The 20045-nt window shown below is 41.7% G+C and overlaps 3 protein-coding genes across 4 annotated transcripts; 2 read left to right on the top strand and 1 right to left on the bottom strand.

Moving 5' to 3' along the window:
• Nucleotides 1–280: 280 nt before the first annotated feature.
• Nucleotides 281–10041, top strand: LOC130171790 (frizzled-6-like). Its single transcript, XM_056379952.1, has 8 exons — nucleotides 281–420; nucleotides 1641–2079; nucleotides 5187–5383; nucleotides 5470–6049; nucleotides 6212–6631; nucleotides 7466–7614; nucleotides 7696–8109; nucleotides 8368–10041. Exons 2-8 carry the CDS (start codon nucleotides 1894–1896, stop codon nucleotides 8531–8533), a joined length of 2112 nt encoding a protein of 703 aa, XP_056235927.1. The 5' UTR covers nucleotides 281–420; nucleotides 1641–1893; the 3' UTR covers nucleotides 8534–10041.
• Nucleotides 10042–10219: 178 nt separating this feature from the next.
• Nucleotides 10220–15405, top strand: LOC130171793 (collagen triple helix repeat-containing protein 1-like). 2 transcript variants are annotated; one of them, XM_056379960.1, is made up of 4 exons: nucleotides 10220–10400; nucleotides 13275–13493; nucleotides 13611–13827; nucleotides 15053–15405. In XM_056379960.1, exons 1-4 carry the CDS (start codon nucleotides 10332–10334, stop codon nucleotides 15193–15195), a joined length of 648 nt encoding a protein of 215 aa, XP_056235935.1. In that variant the 5' UTR covers nucleotides 10220–10331; the 3' UTR covers nucleotides 15196–15405. The 2 variants fall into 2 exon arrangements, with proteins under 2 accessions (XP_056235935.1, XP_056235934.1); XM_056379959.1 differs by having other exon boundaries at nucleotides 10222–10442.
• A 285-nt stretch (nucleotides 15406–15690) lies between these two features.
• Nucleotides 15691–19779, bottom strand: LOC130171792 (mitochondrial folate transporter/carrier-like). Its single transcript, XM_056379958.1, has 7 exons — nucleotides 19291–19779; nucleotides 18737–18887; nucleotides 18506–18591; nucleotides 17564–17718; nucleotides 16953–17066; nucleotides 16606–16751; nucleotides 15691–16490 (listed from the first exon to the last, which is right to left on the bottom strand). The coding sequence occupies exons 1-7, from the start codon at nucleotides 19493–19495 to the stop codon at nucleotides 16364–16366; spliced, it is 984 nt and encodes a 327-aa protein (XP_056235933.1). The 5' UTR covers nucleotides 19496–19779; the 3' UTR covers nucleotides 15691–16363.
• Nucleotides 19780–20045: the final 266 nt, after the last annotated feature.

The following is a 20045-nucleotide window of genomic DNA, read 5'->3' on the forward strand; positions in this document are numbered from 1 at the left end:
AACTTGAAAACATTTAGTTCAATTAGAACATTTGCATATTTGCGAATAGCCTACGCTTTCTATATGTGATATCCTCTAATATTTGTTTAATGATTTAATGCAACACACTTATATTTAGGTCTGTCTCTCTGTTGTTGGCAAATAGTTTCTATTCTGAAAATACACAGGAGAAAAGAGCGATGAAAACACATTATTATTTCAACATTAATCTGTTTACATCGGTTCATATGCGTTTGTGATGAAATTGTCACATTTCCAACTGCATATGAAGGCAGCTTCAGTTCAGAGCAGCCAGACAAGAAAAGACAGAGGGACCGTGCTGGAGCTTATCGCAGGAAACACACTACCAAATTCCCCACAGATTTGTTCGGACGAGTGTCCATGTAGTCAGCTGTTATATGAACTCCTGGGCAGTTGAGGGTAAGTGTTTGTGAATCGTTTTTTTTTACCCTTCATAGTTTTCTAACTTTGTTGTTGCCACCGAAGTTGTTTCGGGCCCCCGTCCCATGGCAGCGACCGAGGCAGGGATGTTTACTGTGCTCTCTCCCGGCAGTTGGTGTCCAATTTACGGGAAAACGACTTTCCTGCTCGCGGTAAACTGACATATTCTTAAAAGGAATAAGTTGTATGGATATATAAGGAATAAAGTTGTGAAATTAAGTTTTCAGTTATTGTTTTACTAACCTGCACATGTCTGCTTGTTAAACTAGTGTTGTTGGTTGGTACGTGTCAAATATTTGCTTCGCTAAATTTTGTCTTTTTAATCATTGCTGCTGTGCCAACCGAAAAGTTTTTGCTACTAGCCAAGCACAATGTGCTTACCCTGCTTACCCTAGTAGTAGTCTGCACTATGAAGATTGTTGAAGGTGGTTACTTTACATATAAACAGGGAAATACTAAGTGAACTCTTACCACCAATGATATCAGCATGTAATCATCAGCAACTATATAAACAACTTATCTAGTCATTATTATAAGACCATATCTTTATGTAAATAACTTCAAATACTACTTGTTATAATACACATGTACACGTGTCAGTATACAGAATATAACCAGAACTGACTCAAATGCTTTTGTATTTACTGGGAAAGTATTACACCCTGTGAGGCTTTAAGATTCTTAGTTGAATATACCATGTGAAGCTGTGACACTTTTATGTGAAGCCTAATGTGCATCAACAAGCTGAGACTCATTCTACTGAATCAGCCTGGATCTCTAGCATTCCCCACCCCATGTAAATGCATGCCCTTTTAGTTTGCACGAGGATTGAATGGATTTTAGTCTCTGAATTCCACCTGCCTGATGCGTCTCTAAACAGCGCTTCCCAAACTGGAGCCTGGGGACTTCAAGGAACCTGTAGAGGTGAACAGAAAAAAAATGAGTAGTTAAATTTCATTCTTTAGGTGATAGTGCAATTAGAGGCTGCATGGTAGACTGTTTTGATGATAGGGCTACAGTCTGTCTCCTCTCTGCAATTCTGTGGTAAATGCAGTAATAACCAGCTACAAAAAATCTTCTCAGATGGGGTTCCTGAAGACACATTTTCATGAAATGCAGGTTGTGGTCTAAGACAAACCTCTTTGTCCTTTTTTTGCTGAAAGTTTAAATTCAGTTCAGTAAAATTACTTTCATTTCAGGGATGTGGGATTCCTATCTGTGACCCAAAGGCACATGCTGACCAACCAGGGGGCTGATGGGAAAGCTTTACCTGCTTCAACGCCCACGGGCTCCACTGAGATGTCCCCAGGAGGAGTGAAATGTGGATGACAGCGTGAGCTGGGGAATTCAACGTTTGGGCCAAGATATCCTCACACTGAGCCAAAAAGAAATCTGTTCGAGTTTACACAAAAAAACATACACTCACATACTCGCTCCCAATCAGCCGTCACCATGCTGATGCCAGGACCACTGTGGGTGTGTCTGGCACTGATATGGGTTGGAAGCTGCAGTTCCCACAGCCTGTTTACCTGTGAGCCGATTAAGGTGCATCGGTGCTTGGGGATGTCCTACAACATGACCTTCTTTCCCAACATGATGGAGCACTATGATCAGGATATTGCAGCCAGTAATATGGAGGTGAGTACTCATAACATTACATATATCAGTTTGTTGATATACCAATATTTGACTTGTTGGGCATTAGCCAATCAATCTTGTTGACTGACACTAAAATTTGTTTTTTCCTAAAATCAGATTCATCAGACAGTCTGTATAATATGCAGTGACATTTGATCTTTAAGGCACATTTTTTTTATTGTTCAGTGAAGTTTTATCTTTCAGTTCTTAATTTAAAGTCCCAATTTATTACGGATTTAATCCTGCCTTTTAATTTTGGTGTTGGGTGGGCCAGTCAATACAAACCCATATTGTGGGTGTGAACAGAATTGGCCAAAAACAAAACATTGTTCAGACCCACGGAACTTTATCCTAAACTCCAGGGGATATTAGCTCCAAGAACATAAGTCAGACTGAATTTGGGCGATAAGTTGAACGCATTGATACAGAATATATCTGTGACATTTGGAACAGATGGTATTCACAACCTTGAATCTCTTAAGGGGGAACTTTACATTAAGGGATTTAACAGCTGCTGACCCATGTTAAAGAATCTCATTAGTCTGGGTTTCCATTATGAGTTGTAATTATTATCAGCCTTTGATTAAGGAAAAAAAAAGCTTCCTCTGCTTGTAAATAAAAATTATAATTCAACTCACATTTAAAGATAATGAATATCATCTCAAAATGATTGCCATTATTACTGCTATCATTTCAGCAGCATTCATGGCTCCAGTCCCTAAATGTCAGTGTCTGCCTCAGAAGTGCATATTGATTGAACTGTAATTACCATTTTGTAATGGTCATCAACAGGCAGACACAAATTACCAGCCACAGTTTGTCCACAAATCAAACCTGATTGTTATAGAGCACTATCTAGTGAATAAACTGTCGAAATTGTATTGTTGTGTGCATGATAACCATGAATCTGTATGCCTGGTTTGAATTCTCAGCTCTCATACATAATGGATTTTAAAAACATTGCTCCATGTAAAAGTTGTGCCTAATGCAACTTAGTCAAATATTAGTAGTGTTTGAGTTGTCTGTCATAAAACACATTCTCTGTGTTGTCTTATTCCTAATACCTAATACTTAGCTTTATGATGGCTACCAACATGTTTTCATCCAATACATCTGTAGACCCAGTGTTGCCTTTGGTCTCTCCTCAGCAGTGAACTGTGTCTCAGTCGTAGTTACATCCTGTGTCTTAGCATTCCTCAAGGCCAGGGTTTGGGTTACACATGTTTGGTGTTAGAGCACTGAGCATGAACAGTGATCTGTTGAAGGAATCTTTTGTGTGGCATCTGGCAAAGGTATAGGCTTCTTATTTCACAGTCACCATGCCACGGGCAACTTCATCGACTTTGTTGTGAGAGGCCTTTGATTTCTGGAGGAAGGGGAGGGACACACCCAGTCCTACACAAAGCTGCATACCACAATGAGTATTCTCTCTGTTAATCACTCACTCATTTCCCCCCTGTACACGAGCTTACCTCTGCAGTCCTGTCTCTCAGGTGACGGGCTTACACTCTATGGCCTACATACAACATTACATATTACACATAGCTCTCTCTCTCTCTGAAAGTGTGCAGTGATTTATCACAAAGCCCAGATGCTGTAATCAAGCAGGCTTGTGCTTCGTACTGGGCTCAGTCCAGCCTATCAGTAGGATTTTCCGGAGGAGGGTTAACCTTTTCCGCCCTTGATCCCAGATTCCACCGCTGTTTGCCAGCTTTTGAATCAGAAAAGTTTGAAGTGTTAGAATACAAAGAGAACAGAAAGGCTAATTGACATAAGAGACAGGGCACACTTGAGGCTCTTAAAAAATCTGAGCTAAAGTTTCAAAAGTGAGACTTTAGCCATTTTTTTTGAATCAGTTAATCCTTAAAGTGCTTTGCTATGAAATTCTCTGCAGAGGATTTTCCCTTTAAGACCAAATCAACTCGACTTGTACTGCTGGCCCTGGTTGAAGCTTTCTGAAACGAGGGCAGTTTTTACAGTAACTCTGCTGTAAAGCAAATAAAAGTCAGATTGTTGAGCAATGGGGAGCTCACTGACAAGGAGTCCAGGACCTCCACAGGAGAGAAACAAGGACACTTACTGTCAGAGGGGGCAAGCCCAGGGCCCAGAGACATGGGCCCACTGCCAGACTGGATTTCAGGGGAAAAAAAGAGAGGAAACATTGAATAGTGGACTGTGTGGACTAGAGTGTATGTGTGTGTTTTGTGTCCAAATATTGGCAGCATAGACTGACATAAGTCTGTCTGCAGATGAAGGTGTGATGATGGTTGATGAGGTCCAAACCATGACTCCCCACAACTCTAAAATGTCCACATGATTTAAGCAGTGTGAACACAGAATCCTGGCTGATATAGCTGGTTAATAGGCAATAATAATAGAGAAACCTCTGCTAGTCTACACAGTGTACAGTTACTTGAAATCCAAGGTTACAGAAACAACAGCACAGACATGATTTGGACTTGTTTAACTGGAATCAAGTTGTCTTCCGGGTAAGCTGTGTATCCCACTGATAATCCACACACCCCGCAGACACACTAATACTGTGGCTCCTCAGCAGCCTAACCTATCAACAGCTGTGTGCATTCCAGCCTTCCTGGCCTGTTGTGTGTTTCCCAACGTCCGTACACTCATTTCCTGCCACCTACACTGCACCCCCTTCTCCTTCCCCTCTCACAAGCTCCTGACCACTGTGTTGAAACGGAAGAACATGGTTCCCAGCCAGTGAATGGGCTCCTTTGTGTGGCGCTATAGAGTAATGCAGCTCGAAAAAATGAAGTTAATACTTTATGTAGAGCAGTGGTTCTCAATGTTTTTGACTTTTAACTCCTTAAAATAAAGCAACGTTAACTTGTGACAAATCATCACCAGTTTATGTCTATTGACCAGAGACCGGGTCAACCAAAGTATGATTAATTTTTTTTTCTATTTTAACCTTTTTATGTCACAAAGATTGTGATGTGTGATATGTTTCTTTTTGAAAAGTAAAAAGTCCTCAAACTCATAAACTTTAAATATATTGAACAAGTTAATGTATTTTCAGATTAACTTCAGATGTGGATCATAAGCTCTCATTTTCAGTGTTACATAACTTTTCTCTGGATCCCCAGCCATTCATGCCCCTGGCGAACCTGCGCTGCTCTCCAGACGTCCACCACTTCCTTTGCCAAGCCTTTATCCCAGCATGCACTGAGGAAGATAAGGTGATCCGTCCGTGCCGAGAGCAGTGTGAGACTGTTCTGTCCGACTGCGAAGAGAATATTCGAATCTTTGGCATCACCTGGCCCCCTGAGCTACAGTGTGACAAGTAAGCCTCAATTACACACAATCCACAAGAGCAAAACTAATCATCCCTGATCAATTCATTATCCTGTTACTGTTTTCATCCTCTAGATTGGACCCATGTAGCTCCCCTGATGGTTCAGTGTTTCCTGCAACCACGCCAGCGATCTCCTCCTCAGCAAAGAGGGACCTGGGCTTCTGGTGCCCTCTGCAGTTAAAGACCAAGCCAGGCCATGGATCATCATTCCTGGGCGCCCAGGATTGCGCTCCGCCTTGCTCCAACATGTACTTCAAACCCCATGACATTGACTTTGCCAAGAGCTTCATCGGTGTGTGCTCTATCATCTGCCTGGGCGCTACACTCTTCACTTTCCTCACTTTCCTCATCGATGTCAAACGTTTCCGCTACCCTGAGCGCCCCATCATCTTCTACGCCGTCTGTTACAGCTTTGTCTCGCTCATATATTTCATCGGGTTCCTGCTGGGAAACAATGCAGCCTGTACCAAGGCGACACATCCTGCAGGTGTTGATACAGTCGTGCTCGGCTCTCAAAGCAAAGGGTGCACTTTGCTTTTCATGCTCCTCTACTTCTTCTCCATCGCCGGTATCGTCTGGTGGGTCATACTCACCATCACCTGGTTCTTGGCAGCTGGACCCAAGTGGAGCTGTGAGGCGATAGAGAAGAAAGCGGTAAGCTTTTTAAGAGTGTATGGTCATGTGTTAGTAGCAAATACCAAGACAATACAGAGAGGAAATGTAGAAATAAAAATATAAAATGAGCAAAAACAGGCTATTAACAACCAGGAGGATGGTGCACACTCCAAAACATTGTTCTTTGTTCTCCGTCTGCAGGTGTGGTTCCACTCTGCTGCTTGGGGGATCCCGGGGACGCTCACTGTCATGCTGCTTGCTCTGAACAAGGTTGAAGGGGACAACATCAGTGGGGTTTGTTTCGTGGGACTCTATGACCTGGACGCCCTGCGCTACTTTGTTCTGGCTCCGCTGTGTGTGGGCGTCATAGTCGGCCTCTTCCTCATCCTGGCAGGCATCGTTTCTCTCAACCACGTCCGGCAGGTCATTCAACACGACGAGCGTAACCAGGAGAAGCTGAAGAAGTTCATGATCCGCATCGGTGTGTTCAGCTGCCTCTACCTGGTCCCGCTGGTCACCTTGTTAGCCTGCTACACCTACGAACAGAGCCACCGCAGCACCTGGGAGAATACCTGGATCAACGACCGCTGTCAGGAGTACAGCATCCCCTGTTCCTACAAGGTAGACAGTCAAAGACAGATTAGAAGAGGCTTTCCAACTCACTATATTCGTTTCCTTGGTTGATGCGATTGATTGAACATCTGTGGTTTGTTGTGGGCTAGATGAGAGCACATGGCACGTGTGCTGGTATGTGAAAAACATACAAGTCAAAGCACGTTGTAAACTTGCAAAAACTGATCAAGGATGAAAAGACCGTATAAATAAGGTTGGATACTAAAATATGAAACTACAATCAGTAGTTGAAAAATGTTCTGTCTGTGTTTTGTTGATAATATTAACACACTTACTTTTGTTGAAAGGTCAGTGGACCCTGGTGAACCTAAACATATCCATTACCAAAAAGCTAAGAGCGCAGTTTCCCACACACTCTTAATTACTTTAAAAATAAACTCACATTCCAGTGTGGCCAATCCCTGAATGGGCTGCTGCATGTGTTGAAAGTTTTATGTCCAATGTGAAATTTGAAGTAACTAAATATAAATATTTAGGCAGATGTTTTAAGAAAGGCCTGACGGTCAATGTCACTTTGCATTGGATTTAACTAACAGAGCTAAAACAGCCCAAGTACATAAAACTCACAGCAGGGGAACTAACACAAAAATGACAGTATATTGCATTTCTGTATAATTTGATAAATAAAAATTGCTGTCCATTTAGAAATCTAAAAACATAAATGGACAGTGTAAAAATGTCAAATGTTGAAGGTCAGTCTCTGAGCCGAAAAGTTCAGAAAGCTTGGTTTTGTCTGAAGTAAAGAAAATTGAATTTGTTAATTCACACTTGCTTTAAATCACAAGGATTCTGTTTCCATCTGAGTTTGTCTCTTTGTTTCAGACAACGGAGCACGACCGTCCTGACCTCTCTCTGTTTTTGGTGAAATACTTGATGACACTGGTGGTTGGAATATCGGCAGTGTTTTGGGTCAGCAGCAAGAAAACATGCTCTGAGTGGGCCTACTTCTTCAACAGGACCCGCAAGAGAGAGTAAGATCCCCTTCAAATCCATGTTTCCATGAGATATAAATATGTAGTTCCACTGAAAATTTCATGTTCTGTAATCGACAGTCCCATCAGCGAGAGCCGCCGGGTGCTCCAGGAGTCCTGTGAGTTCTTCCTCAAGCACAACAGCCGCGTCCAGCACAAGAAAAAGCACTACAAGCCCAGCTCCCACAAGCTGAAGGTCATCTCCAAGTCCATGGGCACGAGCACAGGCGCTGCCCCCACCAATCCCTCCGCAGCAGCCAACACCAACAGTCAAGGAACCTCTGCAGTGGGCAATCACGAGCCTCATGTGCAAGGTTCTCTGTCCGAGACCTCAGCCAGGGAGCACATGGACAGGGGCACCTCCAGCCGAAGCTCCAGGAGGGGGGAGAGGGACAGAGAGAGGGAGCGGGAGGGGGGAGAGAGACGCAGCAAAGGTGGAAGTTCCAGTAAGGTCAGCAGCCGTTCAGAGAGCATGCACAGGGTCCCAGATGGCAGGTAAGTGAGACAGATCTGAGATAACTGTGATAGAACTATTGAAAGTTTTACCTTTTTTGTACTTTTATGTTTCTTAGAAACTCAGACTTAACATTTTTACTATTTATAGAATTTTTTTTCCTTACATGATAGACATTTCTGTTGCATCTCAGCTCTGTTTAGGTTGTTTGTTCCTCTTTATGGTGAAAATGTGAACTGAAGCTACATCTGTACAAGCAATAACCACCAATAACCTCGAATGTGTCCTGGCCGGTTTAGGATGACCCCGAGGAGCGAGCTGTCAGAGGCCAGGCAGGTTCCCAGTGGACAGCAGCATCCAGCTTTAAACCTATCACACAGCAGCAGCTTCATCCAAGACTCCACCCACCAGCTGGTGCACCAGGTGCATGAGGAGAGCAAGGACACAAAGGACAGCAGCTGCTGAGACATCTGACCCTGAAGTTTATCTGTTGTTCCATCCATCCATCCATCCATCCATCCATCCATCCATCCATCCATGATACCACTGAGAAAACAGTCACTTGATGCTGGTTGATGTAACCATTTATTTTTCTTGTCATACATCATGTAAGATCCATACATCAGATTATGAGTGTATTGGTTGCTTTATGGTCAGTGAATGTCCGTTGCCAACAAAATGTAACAAACCTTGAGTATTTCAAATGTGATATGTTGGACCAGAATCTGAGTGTAAGTGTAAAGGCGTTAGATGATTTAGTTTGGGTGACAGCTTTGTTTTTCAGCTTTACTGAACTTTTAGCCGTACACCTGAATGTTGCAGAGCAGTGCAGCTCTATCCCAACTATACAACTGCCAGTTAAATTTTATAGCATGCATAAAGTCTGCTGTTGTGTAGATTGGTAATTCAGAGGTATTAAATGCATACTAGTGAACAAAAGCAATATTAATGTAAATATTCTGTTTTTTAGAAAGTCTTTCACTGGACAAGTCGCTACACTGAGAGTTGTGTTAGAAAGGTCATGATATTGCCAAACATTCAACATCTTCCTGTGTTTTTTGAATGTCTTATTGTTCTTGCTGGAAAGATGGTTTGTCTTGAAACCTCGTTTTGTAATACACACTGTGCTACTTTTTTTCTCCTTTGAAAAAAGGCATACTCTTAAACTTGATATAGTTGATTTTTTTAGTTTTCTTAAAAGATGTGCTTTTATTTTGTGTTTTTTTTACTTGTTTCTGTTGTGTAAACACTGATTCTGCAGAGGTCGGTCCCTGTAAGGATTTTCAAACATGCGTCCTGTGACTTTGGATAAAGTATAGCTTTATAGTTTTCTAAAAGAACGTGCCTTCCTTTGAGTAGCTCCTCATCTTCAAAGAATCTACAGATGTTCTGCATGTGTGATGTGTCTACCTGTGTTCTTGTTGCAGGGGTAAATTCTTATGATCTTCAAGCAAATTGAGGAAATAAATCAAACAGGTTTTGCACTATTTGACATTAGAAGCACAAACCACTAATTATTAAGTATGAATAGTCATAAAGAAACAAAAAAACAGGATTTGGGGATTGTTCAGGGCTTATTTATAACAAGGGCCACGGGCCATATATCTGTCCAAGAATTTCTAGAAGAATTTCTGTGGATTATTTGAACATCTGTCATGCTGTACTGTCTTTTAAGGGACTGATTCTTCCCTCAAGTTTCTTTACCTTTTATATTTGGGAGTCACGTGACAATACCAGTAACACTAATTTAAAGGGATTCATTGTCTGTCTTTTTCTACTGTATATTCTCAGTCTGGCCTGTGGACAGGGGTCTTTGCTCATGCTGTACCAAGACTTAGTGTCGCCTATGAAATGCTCTCTACAGTTCTGTGAGCTGTTTTTACTATTTTTATGTAGCCTGTCTTTTCAGTCAAGTTTTATATCCGTACAATTTCATTTTGATAAAATACTGAATAATAAAAGATTGAATTTTTGTTTTTGTCTTTGTCAATAATTAATAGAATTTAGTAAAGATTTTACTTTATCAACACTAAACAAATAAAAAACTGTAACAGAACAATATTAACTTTTCTTTGCACACGGGCCTACACTGGTGTATGAATCTCATAGGGATGTTATGGGTTGTTTTTTTTTCCCTGAGTAGCAACTTCACTGGCTCCTTCCCTCTCGTCCTGCCCTCCTCTGGGCTGAAAGTGGCTGGAGTTGGAGTCAAACTGTCTCAGATCTCTGACGGAGCTCACAGTGCTCCGCTGTCTGTCGGAAGATGTCTCCCCTCGCTGCCCGCCTGCTGCTTCTTGTCTGCCTGGCTTTACCTCTGTATGGCGTGGAAAAGGTGAGAAATAGAGGATACCGAAAGGATCCTGACGCTGACAAGGTAAGAGAGAGCAGATAAGATATAACCATGCAGCCGCTATCATCATGTCCAAAAGTTGTGGCAGTCCACAGGAGATTTATGCTTTATGGCTTTTCATAACGATAAATTTAAAATAAAAAATAAATAACGGGATTACATCAAAGTATTCTTCTTCTTAAACGACTTAATTCCCATTTAGCCACGTTGCTGTATTTTTAACGTATCTCCATTAACATCCATGTGGCACTTGGCATGTTTTGTCCTTTAAACTCATCATGGGATTAACTTTTTCTCTTGCCACGCACTGCTGTTTGCCAGAAATATATTTAAACGACTAAATCCCCCCCAAAAGAAAAAAAAGTAACATGCTGATTCAGCCACATGATCCACTTCAGTGAGTGTGGTCACCACTTGGGCAAAATGGCCTTCAAAATTACCTGGTAGATGAGAAATGCTGTTACATAGCTTTTGTATGGTCAGCTGGTTCTCTATTATTCCAGGTCTGGCTGCTCTCCAGCGGGCTGAATGGACAGGGGGAAAAAAATCCCAAACAGGAAGTTGGGGTCTGGCTCACTGTCTGTCTGCCTTTCTTTGTTATCTGTCTGCCTGGTTGACAAATTTAAAAAGGTTCATGCATATTTTTGATGGTTGGTGAAAGTTGTGATTGATATTATAAGGCTGATAAATGTATTATCTTTTTATTATCTGCAATTATATTTTAGAATATTCTCAAAAATACCTAAAATTCACTGGTTCTCACCACCCCTAATCTTAGACTATTTTTGTGCACAATTACGTAACCCTCTACACTGTAGGTGGGGAGTGGAGGAACAGAGTGGACACACATTCTCTCTTTAATCTCTTGGGAATCAAATGAAAGTGAAACTTGTGTTTATTTTGCTGGGACTCTGTGGACCCCCCCTAACAACCCCCACCACACAGACTCCTAAAAGTCTACCCACCACACACTGAGAACCACTGAGCACAAGCAGTTGCTCTTCATTATCCCCCAAAGTCATATTCTGCAGTTGGGGACCACAGTGGAAGGGTATAATGAATAGCATCTTATGTTACCATCTGTATCTAGTGCACTGGAAATGATGCAGAAAAGCCCAACTGCACTAGGCACTCTGGAGAAGGAAGATCTTCTTATTTGAACAACATGGTAATCAGAAAATCCTGCTTTGATTCCTCTTGAGATCCTCTGAATGTAAAAACTCTCAAAGCCAAGCATTATATCCACGCTCTGCATGCTCGAGGAGCGCCTCGGTCCTCGCCTCAGTTTTGACTAATGCATGAAATACTACTGATTCCTCAGCACTTTGGGGCAAATACAGCTTTTATGCTTCAGTTACAGTAATGGACTGTGTGCTACTAATATTCAGCAGGGCTGGATTGTAATTCATGCAGGCAGGCGTCACCACTATAGAAACGGCGGACTGGAAGCTAATATAAAAGTCATCTGTGTGGCTAAGTGGACAGAGGTTCCATTCAGCAGTCTGCTTTCAAAGGTCTCCAAAAATCCAAACCTTATTAAAACAGAGTCCTTTCCCTGTTGAATATCAACCAAGTGGACTTCATGGAGTATGTGCGACATTTCCACATTTTCCCACCTATTAGCCAAGAGGCTTGGACGTTTAGTCCCTTTTTCTTTAAGGATAAATTCCAGGTCTATTGCAGCACTTGCATACCAATACCACAACCTACTGGGGTAATCACAGACTTCTCAGTTTCCTATAGAGATGATGTCAGACCTTACATCTTCAGGTTGCTCCAGCAAAGCCACTTGATGGCTAAAACAGACTCTCAAACATCTGTTCCACAGCAGCTGATTTTAAAATACTGTAATTCTCTCCACATTTAGCCAAAAGTTCAGATTCACATGCTTTGAAATAGATTTTTCTGCTTTACCCCAGAGGTTCAAGACTCAGGACAAGATTTTGAGACTGGAGTAAAAGCTCTTTGTTCTCTCTTGCCTCTGGACTTTTTTTTTTTTGCCTTAATGCCTTTTGGCCATGTGCCCCCTATAACTGCTCCACAGCTGCATGCTGAGCAAGAAGGGCAGCGATGACCAAACAAAAACCCAGACCCAAATGCTTTTGGCATCAGTGTTTGCTTAAGGGCGAGGACGCACTCCTACGTGTCAGTTTACGTCTGTCCTGACTAAACAAATGAGTTTATGACGCTCACAAATCACCACCAAAAATTAAAAACCCAAGTCCAACTAAAAAAAGTTTTAACAGCTAAGCTACGCGCTGCCGTCCGTTGGTCAAATTGTTTCTTTGAAAAACACATTACACGACGCTATTTGGATCTTCATTGTGTTTTTCTCTGTATGTGGTAGGTTTTTGGCAAGCTCCCCTGTCTCTGTGTGTGTGTCTGTGTGTATTTGAGTCAGCTTGAGTAAGATGCAGCATCTGTTTAAACATAGCAGGAGATTCTGGAGGACAATGAATCACACCGGGAGACGTGTGGCCAGACATCTACCAATTTAGGCTGTCACCAAGGCTTCAGTTCCTCATTAACACACGATCTGTCTCTCACTTGCTTCATGGCTTCATGGTTGCTGGTTCAATTGCTTTGCCTGGGGTTGGATCACATCTGTTTTTAAACTCATCTCAGCCTGATGGCAGTGTGTTTGTTTATATGACTTGTAAATGAGGTATAATCTGGCTTCTTGTGTGTGATGGTTGGATGGATGTCAGCGTTTAGGTGTCTGCGGAGCATGCAGCCCCAACAGGGATTTAACCCCGAGGAAGAAAAAAGAAAATCTGAAACAAGAAGTGTGATAGCAATAGGCTGATGTTGTTTTATCAACTTCACCTCTACTTCTTCTCCTCCTTGTTTTTACAGTTTGGCAGCTGCATGCAGGGGCCATCCGGCACCCCTGGCAGAGACGGTAACCCTGGGGCCAATGGCATTCCGGGGACGCCGGGCATCCCTGGCCGTGACGGGCTCAAAGGTGAGAAAGGAGAGTGCATTAGCGAGATCTTCGAGGAGCCCTGGAGGCCTAACTACAAGCAGTGCGCCTGGAACTCTCTGAATTATGGGATCGACCTGGGGAAAGTAGCTGTGAGTATTTTGCTGCAGAGAGTGACATGTTTCTGAGGAATGTGGGTGGAGGTGTGGGTGTTTTACAGCCTACACGATGCATATCACTGTAACAGTTACTTTATGCTGGTGTTGCAGGACTGTACGTTCACCAAGCTGCGCTCAGACAGCGCCCTCAGAGTCCTCTTCAGTGGTTCCCTCAGACTGAAGTGTAAGAACGCATGCTGCCAGAGGTGGTACTTCACCTTCAACGGAGCAGAGTGTACAGGACCCCTCCCCATAGAGTCAATCATCTACTTAGACCAGGGAAGCCCAGAGCTCAACTCAACCATCAACATCCACAGAACATCCTCAGGTATGACCCGGGTCAGAGGCTTTGTTGTGCAATCAAGAAACTCGCTGCTTTACTTATTATTTTGTGGTTATTATTAAAATTGTTATAGTTTAAAGCAACAGGTCAACGTTTTGCTTTCTTGGTGAGAGTCAGATGAGAAGCTCAGTACCACACCTATCTGTACGGTTAGTAGGTTGCTAGAGCCAGCTGCGGAGCTAGGGTCCAGGGATAACGGCTGATGTTTTCAGACAGCATTCATTGTATTGGACCCCGGTTATTAACATGAAAAGTGAAAGAACTAGTTGTGTCAAGGATGAAAATGAGAGCTGAGAAAGAAGTTCAAACTGTGGCTTTTTCTCACCTCTGCACAGCTGAACCAATCAGAGTGTAAAGTGGGTGTGAATGTTGAATCTTCGGTTTTGTAAAGTAACAGAAATGGTTGGATATATTCATGTCTATCATGGAAAAGGGGTACGGGGAGGAGGTTTCCGGAGCTGTTTGACCATACAACAAGCACTTCTCTGGAAGCATTCTGACACCTTTGATATGTAACTAGCTTAGCATAAAGACTGGAACCAGTGGGAAACAGCTAGCCTGGCTCTGTGCACAGGTAACAGAATCTACCTACCAACACCTCTAAAGCTCACTAAATACATTATACCATGTTTGTTTGTGATTAATACAAAAACCAAAGTGCAAAAACTACAAGTTCTGTTTTATTTGGGAGCGGGGAAGGGGCTGGGCTTAGTAACTTCCTGAAGTCTTCACAGGTCACTGTCAGGATGTTACTACTCTTGGTTTTAGTTATCTTTGTTTCCTGCAGATACACACCAGCTTTTTATTTATGTGTTTTGTCTTGTTTTTATCAATGGTTGCTAGTTTTGTCAAGCTAAATATTCCCTGTTTCCCCTCTTTGTGCAATGCTAAGTGGCTGCTGACTGTAGCTGTATATTTACCAGCTATAATTAGAAGTAGTACCAATCTTCTCATCTAACTCTTGGCAAGAGAGCAAATAAATATTTTTATTGAAGTGACAGACTGTTTCTTTAAGTGGTTATTTAACTGCTTTCATCCTGGGAAGCAACAATTTTCAAACTTTAAAGCAAACTTACACTCCTCCAATTAGACTCCAAAAGTTCACCACTGTGTCAGAAAACAAAACAATTAACAAATTTCCATCTGTGGAGTTAGTCTGGGTGTTCCCTGAAGTGTATTTACACCGTCTTGTCTGTTGTTTTCTCCTCAGTTGAAGGCCTGTGTGAGGGCGTGAAAGCAGGGCTGGTGGATGTGGCCGTGTGGGTGGGGACGTGCGCCGACTATCCCAGAGGTGACGCGTCTACAGGCTGGAATTCAGTATCCAGGATTATCATTGAGGAACTGCCTAAATAAAAAAAATAAAAAAACAGTCGTGCTGGTATAAAAGTATGTTATCTGGCCCTCCAAAATGATCAGGTATGGTTTTTGCTGAGGCACCGCAGCATCACTGATGGTAACTTGAATGTTTTTTTTTTGTTTTGTTAAAATACTATACTAGATGTCAGGCCTGTAAACAAAATACTGTGCCATTCTGTCGCCCAGAAATAAAAACATTGTACTGTAGCTTTTCTGCTTGTGGGTGCTGTAGAGTTCAGTGACCAAATGACAGACTTTGTGACAAGACATTGACGATATTTAAAGTATGTACTCATGTGACCTGTTTATATTCATTATTACTTTTAATAAAACAATCTTTTTTTTTAAGAATTTAACTCAATGATGCGTCAATTTATAATCACTGCAATGTATTAGAGGCTCTGACATCATGTAGTAAATTTAATTTAGCCACAATGTCACATATTTATTATATTTACATATGTGAAACATAAGACAATGAGACAATAAAGAGAAAGCATAATTTGGATTTTATAACAAAATGTTATAAAGCAATGCAGTCACAATCTGTTGCAAGAAAACAAAGATAATGTCAACCTAGAACGCATTTTTGAAGACATGTTGGTGCATTTAGACAAAACACCATCTCCATTTTTTCTGTTCATATACAGACATAATTTAAAAGAGACAAACTAATATTACATACACAATCAACTAGAAACCTGAGGAGATCTCTATTTGCTGTTCATAATCAGCTTTTAACATTTCAGCTTGTGTCCCTTTCTGCCGCAAGAAAAATAAAATGTAAACATAACTACTGTATGATGAAATATTTCACTTATCTCTCTTCCCTGATACAAGCCCAAAAAACAGACCTAGACATCAGTTTAACACAACAGCATTGCATCCACTGGGGTGAGCAGTCATGGTGAGAGTTTCAGATGAATCAGAGACAGATGATACCTCCTCATCACATTCCAGGATCTGTCTTGAAAGGAAGAAAATCCACTGTTGATTCTGTTACTCAGTTTGGCAACTTCCTCATTCATTTTCAGTGAAGATGAAAGCTTCTCACATCTCACATCAGCACATCTACATGTGCTGTGGGAGTTCACTTTCAGTCTGCTTTCCTCTTTGTGTGTGTGAACTCAGGAGTCTTTGCAGCTCCGTGCTCTTCTTCTAAACCTCATTTATTTTGTCCCAGAAGGAAGCGAGACACATTCTCATACACTAAAAACGTGATGCAGCAGGCAGGAGTGACACGTATCAAATTGGGGAATATGCCTTTGTAGAATCCGGCGGCGCCTTCGTTCCTGCAGAGAAAGTGACAGAATAATGACCCTGAATCAAATTGGACACAACAGCCAAATTTAGAGACTGATACTAAGATGGCATGTTCAGTCATTTGTCAGAAGATTGCTATCATACCTCCATGTCCGCCTTATGACATCAATAACTCCATTGTATCTATTGTGCTGGTCTTGAAGGCGAGCTCGCACCACCTGATACGGGTATGTTGTGGCCACAGCAAATATTTTGGATAATGCCGCCATTGTGATATATTCCAATGCATTCTGTTTACAAAGACATACAAATGGAGAAGAAGAAATGAGCAGAGTAGAGTGGGAAAATTGATGCGTCATGTCTTCAACTGCTAGTTAGAAACTGCGGGCTCAGTCTTACTAATCTGAAAAGTTACAAGCCGTAAGCTTGAGTTTTATTTCACGCTGAGCATGTTTCCAGTCAGTCTGTGGCTCCTGGGGTTAATGACTCACCAGCTTTGCATCGGAAGGCACTTTCTTGTACTTGTTGTAGTCTCTCTTGAGCTCCTCGTAGGCCATGAACTGCAGCGCTCCATGCGACGTGCCAAACAGACCGGGAACATAACCCTTTGAATTGTACACACTCTGTAAGTCAGTCACTGAAAAAACCCACAGCATATATTATATATAAATAAGAAAAAAAAAACCTCTACTCTGTCTGTAGCTCTATTTCTATTTAAATATATCTTCTGTCAGGTTGACACTGAGTAATCTGGTCACAGTTGTTCTGCCAGGCTAATAAAATTCTAACAGTCCTGAAGGAGCTGAAATGCAGCTAGAAATTCCTTTAGCAGAGATTAGTGCTCTACTACAACAAACAGAGGGTCGCAATGCCCTCTAGTGGTGAACCAATTACTCCAATACAAAACTTTATTACAGCCCAGCAAGACTTAGGGCGGTCTGGGCTGCAAATTTAGTTATAGTAATGACTTATTACCACTTCTCCTCTTGTGACACTCCACAAAAAAACTTATCTTACCGTTTCATTAGCTGCCTCCAACTAAGATGAGTATTTCTTATGTTTCTACAATACATAAAAGGCCAAAAATACACTGCTGTCTTACCTTGTATAGTCCAGGCACTCCCTCATGGCGGTAGATCTTGACCAGAGCATCCACCATCCCATTGTACTGTTTACTGGTCGGGTCAGCATTGTACTGCAGCACCAACCGGGTCTTTGTCACCCAGATCGGGTTGGTCAGGGTGAGTGTTAGGACACCTGGGTAAAGAATAGTAGGGGATTGTTAGAGTGAAGCTTATAACATGTGAAAGACATTTTAAAGTACATTCAGCAGCCACTTCATTAGATACACATGACTGTTGACAAATACAATCAGCTACTTCCGACAGTTAATGAGCTGTGTGGCCGCAAATTAAAAGTTCTGCAGACAGGATCAGGTGACTCAGTTACTCTAAAACCAAATAGAAGAGACCTGATTTAAGTTAATTGTAAAACTACAATTAACAAAATGTAAATACAAATACTTTAATATTCTCTTGACCAGAACTCAAGATAGGGTAATTTTGTCCTTCACAGTCACACTGGAGGAGAAATTGCAGGGAGATGAAGGCATAAAAAAAGATAGGAGAGATTTTAATATTAATATCATGGATTTCTTCAGCCTCCATTTTATAGTGTAGTGATATAGTGCAAGTTCAAATGCTACAGTCACACTTAACATCAACATCAACATATATCAGTGTTATAGTATCTTTTTGCTTAGATGCAATTAAAGCTGCTACGAAAAACTTTCTCACTACCTTCAACAGTTTTTGCTGGGACACTATGAGAAGGCTAATTTTCAACTGCTGGCTTAATCTAATTAAAAGGAAATGCATCCATGTGACCCTGTAGGGCTAAAATGAAGAGAGGGGTGATATACTAATTTGTATCTGCCTCCTGTCGGCTGAGTTCCGCCCAGAGCAGTATTATCTAGCTTTCTGCTGTTGACTGTGAGCTGATTGTGTGAGAATGTCAGCAGTGTTGGGATAAATGTAGTACGAACCTGCTTCAGCTGCAGACACCAGGTGTTCTGTGGCACTCAGTTCAGTTTGACGACCTTCCTTTGTGTACCCTTTGATTGCATTGTAGCTGCAAGGGAAGATTTGAGTCATAATGTAATGAAAGTAATTGGGAACTAAGACATGCCACAGTTACAAAACATTTTAAATGTCAAAACAATTAACGAGAAATCTCGCAATACAGACATGATCGGACAGGCTTATTGCTTACGTACAAAAAGAAGTAGAGACCCCATGACGCTCCAGCACCCCAAATATTGGGTGTCACACCTTGATACAGTCCTCTCAGTCCCTCCTGCTGCCAGATACTTTTCATACAGTGCAGTATGCCATTGTACTTCGGTCGTAATTCCAAGCCATCACTCACTGCAATACACAGACATTTAAGACTCTTGTTGAATCATATTTACACACAGTATTTTATTACTTGTCTCAAATAATACATTATTTAGAACAGTCACGTCACTGAAGCATACTGTATATTGTAGTGTTTAATGGTGGTCTCAGAGATATGACACTAGTGTGCTGCTTGGATGATCTATCTGCTCAAAACTTAACACCTGAAGAGTTTGTAAAATGAGCAGCACATGCCTTTGCAAATGAACCCTACATATCAGATTTCTAACCACAGTTCTGCATACATTTACTTCCATTTAAGGATAAGAGATACAGCTCCTCACTGGCAGGCAACTATGGGATTGCAGATTACTCAAATTACATTATTACAATAGACAATAACGAATTCATTAAACATTATTTAATACTGTACCTGCAAATCTGATTTTGACCAGGTCCAGTGGGTGAAGCGCCAGTGTTGACACCACTCCCCCACTGAGTCCTGCGACCAGGTTTTCAATCTTTACATGGCCTAAGACCTGCTGGACATGTGCGACTACCGAGACAGCAGGCACGGGTTTGCTGGGCAGTCCTGTCTCTGTTACGTTAACGGTGCCGTGATTGGGAGCGGAGCCCATGTTTATATGTAAATAACTGAGCTAGCTGCTGTCAGCTAGCTGTGTTTACAACGCGACGTAAAGCTAAAATCTTACACTCACACGATAACTCATTGACAATGCTGCAAAAATAAAAAACGGTAGACAGTCGGTACTAACTCCCTGAAACGCCCTCATGCTCACTGCATGTCAGCAACTGAACCACGTTTTTGACATGCGGTAGCAGCCCATGACTAAAGAAAGATTACCCAAAATGTCAAGCTGCGGTACCTGAGCTCGACCTTGCTGCTAGTGTTTAGTAAAAGTTAAGATACCACAATCAGTGCTTCCGGCCATAACCTTCAAAATAAAACAACGCTACGACGAGCCTTATTTCGGCATATTTTTAGGAACAACACAAAAGTAAGTGCAGTTTGTTAAGGTAAATGTGCTTTTTTGTTAAGGACATCTAAATGACTTCCTTAGATAAACTAATGTAGTAAAAGTCACTCTATAGATTGAAAGGTCGTTTTTTAGGTACAGATAAAATTTACCCTGTGGTCCATAATTACCACAATATACGGACGTATTT

This window comes from Seriola aureovittata, chromosome 7 (assembly GCF_021018895.1).
Source record: "Seriola aureovittata isolate HTS-2021-v1 ecotype China chromosome 7, ASM2101889v1, whole genome shotgun sequence".
NCBI lineage: Eukaryota > Metazoa > Chordata > Actinopteri > Carangiformes > Carangidae > Seriola > Seriola aureovittata.

What these genes read in the sequence shown, in the direction of transcription:
- LOC130171790 (XM_056379952.1), top strand. Translation starts at nt 1,894, where the DNA reads ATGCTGATGCCAGGACCACTGTGGGTGTGTCTGGCACTGATATGGGTT. An exon ending in AGGCGATAGAGAAGAAAGCG is followed by an intron (nt 6,050 to 6,211) that starts GTAAGCTTTTTA and finishes CTCCGTCTGCAG; the next exon opens with GTGTGGTTCCACTCTGCTGC. An exon ending in CACAGGGTCCCAGATGGCAG is followed by an intron (nt 8,110 to 8,367) that starts GTAAGTGAGACA and finishes TGGCCGGTTTAG; the next exon opens with GATGACCCCGAGGAGCGAGC.
- LOC130171793 (XM_056379959.1), top strand. Translation starts at nt 10,332, where the DNA reads ATGTCTCCCCTCGCTGCCCGCCTGCTGCTTCTTGTCTGCCTGGCTTTA. An exon ending in TCGACCTGGGGAAAGTAGCT is followed by an intron (nt 13,494 to 13,610) that starts GTGAGTATTTTG and finishes CTGGTGTTGCAG; the next exon opens with GACTGTACGTTCACCAAGCT. An exon ending in CATCCACAGAACATCCTCAG is followed by an intron (nt 13,828 to 15,052) that starts GTATGACCCGGG and finishes TTTTCTCCTCAG; the next exon opens with TTGAAGGCCTGTGTGAGGGC.
- LOC130171792 (XM_056379958.1), bottom strand. Translation starts at nt 19,495, where the DNA reads ATGGGCTCCGCTCCCAATCACGGCACCGTTAACGTAACAGAGACAGGA. An exon ending in GGTCAAAATCAGATTTGCAG is followed by an intron (nt 18,888 to 19,290) that starts GTACAGTATTAA and finishes TGTGTATTGCAG; the next exon opens with TGAGTGATGGCTTGGAATTA. An exon ending in GTCATAAGGCGGACATGGAG is followed by an intron (nt 16,491 to 16,605) that starts GTATGATAGCAA and finishes CTTTCTCTGCAG; the next exon opens with GAACGAAGGCGCCGCCGGAT.